Genomic DNA, 10268 nt, shown 5'->3' with positions numbered 1-10268 from the left:
ATATATATTCATTTTAAATCAGAAACGTGTATTGAATGAAGTGAACTGACTGTACTGTATGATATGTGTTCTAGAGTGAAAAAACAGAAAAAAACGTTAATTTGAATTATTCAATTGTGTGCACTCTCAGTGCATGTTTTTGACTTTTGGAAGGATGTTGTGCTTGCACAAGTAAAGATTAAGCAATTGCTCTACAAGGACAGCTAATTCCATAAGGAAGAAATTCTTGTGAATTATGTGCTTTGAAAATACTGACATTCAGTGCATTACCAGCTGTGGAAATTACAAATAGTATTCTTGTGTATTCGCTTGATACAATGCATGCAACATATGTAAAAATAAATAACGTGTATTCATTTACGATTATTTGTTGCTCATTGAACAAAACATAATTAGCCGAGAGATCAATGTAGAAATCGTCTTGTTAGGTCCGGTTACTAGCAGGTTTTCCATGGGCTGCTACATTCGTCCGTGAACTGGGTTACCCCTGACGGACAGTCGTGCGTGCATGGAGGGGGTTGTGTGCATTCTCCTGTAGGATCTGCTCTAGATATAGGCAGTATAGCTATTCGTATAAATGAGTATGGCCCAGTCGGGCCTTGGTGCTGTCAGCCCTATCCCTGTGAAACAACAGCATCTCACTGTACGCTGCGCGCGCACCCCCCTGTGCGGCCGCCGCCTCGCGCTGGCTGCTGGGATCGCTCGCGCCTTGGTAATGTCCGCCATGTTTGCCATGGCGCAGGCTGAGAATCGGCCGAGCGGAAGCCGGAGCTAGGAGGGGGAAGACGCCGGGGCCGCCTGCTTCCTTCAGCCTCCCGCCATCCCCAGGGCCCTCATGAGCGCGCTGGGGGCGGCAGCGTGCGGGTGCCGGGCCTCCTTGTGAGCGAGACTTTTAAGTGATTTTACCCCCCTCGTCCCCGTCGGTGTTATTGTGAGAGGCAGAGGGAAAACAATGAGTAAACTCTCCTTCCGAGCGCGGGCGCTAGACGCCGCCAAGCCGCTACCCATCTACCGCGGCACGGACATGCCCGATCTCAACGACTGCGTCTCTATCAACCGAGCCGTGCCGCAGATGCCGACCGGGATGGAGAAGGAGGAGGAATCGGTAGGTTTATTTCTCATATTATATTTCCCAATTCCCCACCACCATTTGTAAATAGGGTATTGATATTCACGAAGCCTGATTACGCTCATGGGACTTCGCAGCTGCTGTGGTGTCGCGGGGACTGTACGTAACCAGAGTAGCGTAAGTCACTCCACTGACGTAGCCGCCATGTTTTGCGTCCTGTCTTTACGTCCTGTGTTGTGATTAGCTCGGAGGAGTTACGCTGGGAAAGTAGCGTAAATGATGTACTGGAATACTAAATTGGTGTATGCTGTTTGGGCGCATGCGCGGTGCAGTTTGAAGGGCTCAGTGGGACCCTGGCTGGAGTTGAACTGCACAATATATAATAATATTTTTTGCACTTGGTATTCTGTCCGGTTATCTACTGTCCTAGTCCTTAACCTCAATTACTACTTGCACACCTACGCCAAACAGGAATGTTTACATCTGCACGATGTAAGTGATGTATTGCAATTCCGCGTTGATAAAGCCACTTGTGTACATGAAACCAGTTTACTAGCTATACCAAATGTTAACAATGTTTACATGATACCGGGAAGTGTTTATTTACAACGTGGAATGCATGTCACAGATGACAGGCGGCCAAAACGATGTGAAGTTGCAATGTGGATCTGTGTGGTCTTGCAAATGCCTCTGTGCTATAGAGACATCACGATGAACCAAATTACTTACCTTTACAACCTTAGGCATATCAAGTACGTACTTTGTATTTTTCATTTAACTCGTCCTGGCGTTATCACGAATTAGAACCTCGTTGTTTTGAGTTGTATGTGATTTATCTCGCTTATTATACATTCTCTTGGTTGTTGGTGGATAATTAAAATTCCACCCCAAAAATATTGTTCATCTTAGATAATGTCCTTGTTATGTTTCCTTTCTTGGGTAGGAAGATTGTCTTACATTATGTGTCTGTCTTGTTTTGACCACCTGTATGTTGTAGAGGCGTTAGTTGATCTTTGTCCGACACGTTTAATGAGATTAAATCAAACGGCTGTTCGTTTGACACATGAGTGTTTTCTCGTGCTCATTGGGGTTGCTGTCATTTTGAGGAGGGTGCTTGTCTGCTGTGGCAATGTTTGTGATAGGATTTTCAGACACGTGTCACCTTTCATGCAGCTGTTAAATACATGTAATGGTTACGAGACAAGTAATCTACTACGTGGGTTTGTGGCCAAAATGTATGTGTGTTTTTATTTATTTTATTTATTATTTTATGAATGGGACAACAATCTGAGAATTTGTAGGAGTCATTTTTTTCAGTTCCCCATAGGTATCAGACAAGGAATCTTTCTGATTTGAAAGAAACAAAAGTAACTTACTACAGTCCTATTCGTGACTTTGGCCGTGAATAGAATGATATTATTTATGGTGAATGTACTAGTCTTGGGTGATTTAGGCATTAAATTCAAATGATTTGGTTACTAACCGTAACAATGCATTGGTGGTAGTTGAAATCCACTTCCCCAGGCGTCTTTTCTGTAAAATTGCCTATCCCACGGTATGTTGAATATACCATTGCCGAAGCGTAGTGATGCACCCTTACTGTTTAAATTCAACTGTCACCCCTGATGTGTTTAGAGCGCAAAACATATTGATGACAGTGCATAAGCAAACACATATCCAGAAGCTATAATTTATTTGTGCAGTGCTCCGTCATTTCGTCTCAGTAAAATCATAAAATTAGATTCGTGCTCGTATCCAGTGTATCTTGATACTGAACAGTTTCTGGTGTGCATGTTTGTTTCTGACTTTGTTGGGTCGACCTCCTCTGTTGTGGAATAAAGTGTGCAGCGCTCTTTATCAAAGGCAATATTATTCCTTTCTTGGATGTGTGCTGTGTTGTCTTGGCTAGTGTTGCCTCCTTAACTAGACTAGTGCACTTTATACTCTGTCTCGTTGGTATTGATACCATCCACTAGAAGACTGCTGATAATACCGAAAGACCTGCACATCTTTGTGGTGTTGAGTTCTTTGTAACAGAGTTTCTCCCGCTTGTCCAAGTAGTTCATCTTAAAGTGTTGCTAATATAGTAATTGTTTCTGGAGCGAATCGGTGTGCAGTGCCTCTTTGGGGCACTTAAGTACATGTCTTGGGTGTCTAGGTGTTGCACATGGTGTTTAACTGCTTGTCTTGAATTGTTTACACTACAGTGTGACATTTTTGCTGCACGGCTTATGATGCTGTGCATTGTCGAGTATCCTATTGATACTGTGAACGGTGTCTCTCAAAGGTTTGCAGGTGCTGCTGTATTATAAGATCTCGGCCTGCAGGCTCTTATTCTTTGACGTTATGCAAGATGTTTCTTGATACAGGGTGTCTACGTGCTGAAAAACGTCCATGGTATTGCTTTCCTTTAGTTCTCGTTGATTATATATACCTTCTATGCAGAATAATATTACGTTGTTTTTCTTCATGCATTCAGGCACGCACATATGTGGTGTGATTAAAACGTAATATACTGGATGGACTGCCCGTTCTGACTGCTTCCTGTTCTGCAGAGGTTGACACCTCCTGTTTCCACTGTGTATTGGGAATTTTATCTTGCACGATGTACAGTGTAGGTCATTGTGAACCCTATATATTTTAGCTATGCAGCGTCTCGCTGCATTATATGCAGGGTAACTGGCTGCGTGGGATCTCTTGCACAAAGAACAGTGTTTTATTGTGCATAATGTCGCCGTTTTCAGTTGCACATTATTTGTATATATTGTTTACCGTTACCTAACTATGATATAGCTTTTATTATAGATATATATATTCCCTAAATTAAAGTAGCCTGGCATAATACTTAAGGGAAACTAGTTACCAAACATGGTGATCGGTGAAGCAGCTGATCAGCTAGCGGAAGCAAGCAATATGCTGATGAGAATAACCATCTTCAGAACGTTATGTTTGTCGTGTCAGTGAAAATTAATTTTGCCTGATAACTTTATTTGGAACAACATATATTTATTACTATCGTTGAGGGAGAGACCCCATAGGAGTAGGTTAATGGGCTTTTCCTAAATTTGAACCATATCTAAGATGTAAAGGTAGTCTGCTGCCTAGTCAGACGATTTCTAATGAGATACACGAGTTGTGGTTACAGGCTAGTCGATGAGAAACTTGGATAGAGACTTTTGTAGGTGGACTTGTTGCTACTTGCTGGACAGGGTAAAATCTTTTAAAGTTTAATATTTTCTGGGAGTTACCATGCTGAGTCAGTCCTAGTTTATGGTCTTGTTCGTACACAATATGCAAGTAGTTCTTGTTGCTGCGCTTAAGTAGAAGTTATTAAGCTGTGCAGGTGGACTCTGTGCCTTAATATGCAGTGTCACTGAATGGACGGTCTCGCGGTTGCATTTCACACAAGGGGTGGGGCACTAGTTGCAAGGTACAAGGGATGCGGTGGATATGTAGGCGGTCTTGCAGGTGCGTGATGGGCTCCTGTCTGTACTCGCAGTATGCTGCCCGTCTCGCAAGACTGGTGACTTGGTGCACAGTGTGCGTCTTGTCACATTTCACAACGTGGTGTCGGTCGATGGCACACAATGCTGGGGATCGCAGTCGGTCTGCCTTGTGCCTCGCTGCTGCTCCTCCTAACGCGCTGTCTCTAGCTGCGGGGACGCTGGCGTTCTCTGCCGCGGCGCGCCGTGCACGCAGTCTGACAGGTAGGCTGCCTTCGCCCCGTGCTCCAGTTCCGTTCCGAGCAGCTGCTGTAGTATCTGAACAATTTCCTTGAATGAATGTCTCCACACGCGCTGCATTGGTTGTTGTTTTTTTAGGCCGCAGGTGGATTGGCTGCAGCTGTCTGCCGCGAGGCGCTGTGATTGGCCAGCTGTCTCATCATGCATGGCTTTTATTGGCTGACATTTTCCGAGCTGTCAAAAGTGTGACGCTCGGCTCTGTTGATTGGCTCTGCTGAAAGCCCCTGGAGAGTGGGGCGGTGATCTGTCAGCAGTGAGTGCCGGTACCCGGCTCAGCTGATACTATCTGAGGCTGCCTGGTAAACAGCGCGCCTCTCGGAGCCGGCGAGTGCACCTCTGGCCGCGGCGATCCAGCCTCCAGAAGGGTTGGGGCGTCTTTTGTGCTTCCCTAACTCCGCATCCGAGCCTTGCGGCAGCGGCTGGGGCCTGGATGAGCTGCACACAGCAGGCAGGTAGCGCTGAGCCGAGTGGAGGTGAACGAGCGGAGGCTGCTCTCTTTTCTAATAACTATCATCATTCACGAGACCAGACCACTTCTAGCATACGTTTGCGGCTGATAACGTCGCACCAGTCAGTTAAACGCACGTGTATTTCAAAATAAAAATGCACAATGTGCGATTCTTTTCTTTTAAAAACATGTTTCCGTTTTGGAGACTGATTTACAGCTGCCGCACGTTTAGTCATTATTTGGTTGTAAATTCATAGTTAATTTTTGTGGTTTTCCGTTCACCTTCTCTGCTCATTGATCCCTGCAAGTAACCTCTCACTAAAACGTTTATTACTTAGGAATGTTGTTACGGTTCTGCGATTCTCAGTGATAACACCTCAAGGTTTTAGGTACATGCTATGCAGTGGAACCGTGCCCATGTTGCACCTCACTGGCTTTCAGTGTCTCCTTCCACATCATATTAACATAAAGAATGTTAAACCACAACAAATGGCCTGCCGTCACAATCAAGCTTAGTGTTAATACTGTGGCAAATAGGAGCACCCAATTTAAACTTGTTTTCATTATTGATAAAACAATCCCATTAAAATAAGCAGAGCGGGATATTTGAGTTATGAAATGACAGCATCCGATAGTTCCCAATTGGGCACATCCTTCAGAGCGCCCTTGGAACCATGCAGGTCCCTGGTACCCACAGAGGAATAGAAGTAGAGAGTGGGTACATCGGCCGTGGCAGCCCAGTAGAGATCACCACTCGATGGGGGGATGGAGAGGGGTACCTGTTAGCAACAGATTTGACTGTTTGGAAATGGTCGATTGACCGCCGGCCATCCCATACAGTAATGACCAGTCCCAGGGGGCTATAGGACTAGATGAGAAGATAGAGTATGTCTCGGTCTCCACTGTACCATCTTTACTTAATGATCCCAGCAACACCATACAGTTAGATGGTTTCCCGTCCCCAGGGAGGATTCTCGTTATCGAAGAGGATTCACTGGTAGATAAACTGGAGTTATCTGTAGTGCCCTTAGGGGCTGAGAAGGCTGTCCCAGATATTATGCCAGTCTCACAACGAGATAGCGCTACTCCGACCGTAGTGACGGCTGCGGGGTATACAATAATTACCTGGAACATAGCTGGCATCTCAGGTAAACTGAATACCCCTTTTTGGGAGGAGTTTACTGGGGCGGGCCACGATTTTATATGTCTCCAGGAAACATGGAGTCAAGAACCCATTTATGTAGAAGGCTATACATCGTACTGTCTGGATGCTACCAGTTCTTCATCAGGTAGAGCCAAGGGTGGCCTATTGTTATTAATTTCCAACAACCTTACTAATTTTAAAACTAAAAGATACTCTAGTGTAGGAACACACAGTCAGGTACTGCGGTTGGAATCTAATCAAGGCAAAGACCTAATCCTAGTTAACTTTTATAATAACAACTTTGATGCCTCCAGGGGAAATATCCTATTCCCGCTGGAAAGTGAAATCAAAAGAGCGCTCGGATCCTCAGGTAGAATGGCAGTAATCCTATGGGTAGGCGACTTCAATATCCAGCCCTGCCCTTTAGCAATGGGTAATCCTTGTGGTTTTAGGAAAGAGATGGGCAATAGTAATCTGGCAGACAGCACGGACTGTTTGCATTTTCCACACTGTAACTATGGCACGTTACTAAACAGCCTGTTAGCTAAATTTGATCTAGATCTGCTTAGCTGCAATAAAAACAAGTCCAACTGTACTTGTCCTACTTTCACAGGTAGGAATGCCAACACCAATATTGACCACATTCTGTTGTCCAATCTTAGTGAATACACCAACCTGTGGATCAGGGAAGGGGTCCTTAGCGATCATAATAGCATCACGCTGACCCTGCTGGGTTGGGGAGCAAAGACACCCACCAAGGAATTTTGTTCCATGGACATAGCCTCTACGAGACCGAACGGCCCAAGGATTAAATGGGCCGGAATCGACCCAGCAAAAAAACACAAGGAGGTAGTAGAGCTATGTAGAAACGAGATCACCTCCTGTCTTGGAGAAGCCCCGAACCATGCAACTCTGCTCTCAAGCTTTATCAAGATAAATACTATCATAGAAGGAATATTCACTAAGAAACAACCCAAGACCAGAACTACTAGGTTGGGCTGGTTTGATAACAACTGCACGCAGTCCCTCCACGCACTCAAAAAGGCACTAAGTAACAAACCACGCAACAAAATTAACATCAAAATACTGCGTGTTAATTACAAGGTGGCCCTTTGCAACAGGAAAAAGGCTCTACAAGAAGAAGCATGGCATAATCTAAACCTAGCGGCAGAAACACAAAATAGTAAACTCTACTGGGAGACTATCAACAGTCCCTTTTTGAATACAGAGGGCATCCCAGAATTAACATCTTATGTTACTTGTAACGCGTGGGTAGAACACTACTCAAACATCTTCAATCCCGAACAGAAGCCTTTAGAAGCTTCAACCCACGAAATATCCGCTTGGCAGCCACTACCATTGGGAATAAGCCTGGATGAGGTTTATGAAGGCCTGTTACATAGTAAAGGAGGGAAGGCCCCAGGCCCTGATGGAGTACCTGTAGATCTACTTAGATTCGAAATGAATTTGTGGGCACCCATTCTAACGAGGGCTTTTAATGCAGCAGCAGAGGAGTGTTTTCCACCCTCTTGGGGTCAGTCGATTATTATACCCTTATTTAAGAAAGGCAGTAAATCTGAGGCGCGTAATTATCGCCCCATCTCATTACTGGATGCTTCAGTCAAGGTAATGAGTCGTATTGTGCTGGAAAGATTGGAAACCTGGGCAAATGATGATGATATTTTAACCAAAGTACAATATGGTTTTAGGAAAGGCATGGCGACAGAACAGTGTGTCAATTTAGACCTCCTAATAAACAAATACACGGTAGCCAAAAAAGGTAGCCTATTTCTTTGTTTTGCGGACCTGAGTAGTGCGTTCGACTTGGTGGACCACTCTATATTATGGCAGGTTCTGTTAGTCAGGAGCACCCAAGGAGATTGTTCATTTCCTGGCCAGAGTTTACGAAAGACTATCATGCAAGGTACGCTACGGTCCCGTAGGCGAATGTACCCCCCCTTTTAAAGTTTCTAGAGGCATCCGTCAGGGATGTGTACTGGCTCCCCTTTTATTTTCCCTTTTTATTAACAGAATTGACTCTATTTTGTGCCAGACCCCTGCAGATGCACCATTGGTAGGAGGGAAGTCGGTCCCTATATTATTGTATGCGGACGACGCGGTGTTACTATCCCGCACACAGATTGGTCTGCAGCGCCTTATTGATAGATTTATGTTGTTCATCCAAAGCAGGAAACTACTTGTAAATAAAACCAAAACCTTTGTTATGTCTTATGGGATGAAAACCAAGAAAGTAAATCCTTGTTTCTTTATGGAAAAGGTTAAAGTGTCACAGGTCAAAACCTTTTGCTATTTAGGAATTACTTATGCAAACAATGGTACATGGCAATCTGAGTTTGATAATATCAGTCTTAAAATGATGAGGTGCACCAACAGTATCTTCAGATTCGCATCTAAATTAGGGGTGAGAAGTATTAGAGATGTTGAATATTTACAATGTTAAATGTGTGACTTCAGCACTGTATGGTGCGGGGGTGTGGGGCCACTGTGTTGGCCCATCTGTACAAAAAGACAAAAACAAGTTTATTAGAAAACTGCTATGTGTCCCACCCTCAGCATCAGTTGAACTGATCCACAAAGAAGTTGGTATCGAACTCATATCGGACTTAGCAGCTTTACGCCCTCTGATGTTATGGCGTTCGATCTGGGCCAAGACTGAAACTTTATTTACCCAGGAGATCATTCTCGACTGTCTTAGGTTGGACCATTCCTCGCGTATTACATGGCTTAAATATATACAATGCTGGTTCCACCTTCTTTTTCAGCTCGACATATTTCTTGACCCTAAATCTGTTGTTTCTATCCCCAAAAATGTCATAAAACAAAGGTTTCTAAACTATAAAAAGGAGTACCGTGAAAGGGTGTCGGGAACGACACAATCTGTGACGCTTTATCGGGATTGCAACCTAACTTTGGGTTTCCAACCTTACCTCTCTGGTGTTACCCGCAATTCTCACCGGTTTGTCTTAACACGCTTAAGGTTGGGTATCGTACACCATCTTGTTGCATTTCCCGTCATGAAAGTCAGATCCGTTACTGTATGCCCCTGTGATAACATCTCACGTCAGAGTAGTTGTCACTTTTTACTGTTTTGTAAATTTTATCATTCCCTTAGGGTAACATATTTAAAGCCCATCTTTTTAAAAAATAATGTTCGCTCCACGAAGACTGCTCTACAGCTATTACATTCTTTGAAGGATCTGGACATTTGTTTTTTCGTAGCTTCATATATACTAAAATGTACAGCTGCCAGGAAGGCCATAATTATCTGATACATCTAATTGAGCCATGATCTAATTTTGGATCCCTGTCTGTATATTTGTATATTTGTCCATACAGCTGCATGATTCCTAAATGAATTCAGTTTTCGTCGAGCGACAAATAGTTTTGTATTACCGTTAAAATGTACAGCTGCCAGGATGTCCATAGTTATATGATATATTTGATTGAGCCATGTCTCAATTTTGGACTCCTGTCTGTATATTTGTATATTTGTATATTTGTTTATATAGTTGTATGTTTTAAATGAATCTAGCTTTTACCGAGCATCTTGATCTTATTGAATTTTTAGGAAATGTTTGTTATTTTTTAATCTGCTGCTTGTATGATTTGTTTGACAAATCGAATAAAAGCTTATGAACTGAACTGACATGCATTTAAAGGTTTATATTTGTTACTAGTGGAACACCTGTTCCTCAACAATTGCGTGGTGGCCGTTTACGGGCCTGTTCTACATTTTTAACGCGTACTATTGCCACACTCCACTATAACACACTTGCATCTGGCGTTTCGTGCGAGGCAGCTCTTGTGCTAAAAAATTAAATGTGCTGACAAGTGAGTTTATTC

At 43.7% G+C, this 10268-nt stretch overlaps 1 protein-coding gene across 1 annotated transcript in view; it reads left to right on the top strand.

Annotated features, from left to right (window-relative positions):
* The first annotated feature begins 687 nt into the window (after window positions 1-687).
* EPC2 (enhancer of polycomb 2) overlaps window positions 688-10268 on the top strand; it is a 273887-nt gene continuing 264306 nt past the window's right edge. Inside the window, exon 1 of the mRNA XM_078681762.1 lies at window positions 688-1105. Coding sequence (XP_078537888.1) covers window positions 953-1105 — 153 coding nt within the window. The 5' untranslated portion in view covers window positions 688-952. The remainder of the gene's footprint in view (window positions 1106-10268) is intronic.

This window comes from Lissotriton helveticus, chromosome 3_1, assembly GCF_964261635.1.
Source record: "Lissotriton helveticus chromosome 3_1, aLisHel1.1, whole genome shotgun sequence".
Taxonomy (NCBI): Eukaryota; Metazoa; Chordata; class Amphibia; order Caudata; family Salamandridae; genus Lissotriton; species Lissotriton helveticus.
Note: the sequence above shows the minus strand (reverse complement) of the source record. Positions and strands in the feature narration are given on the sequence as shown.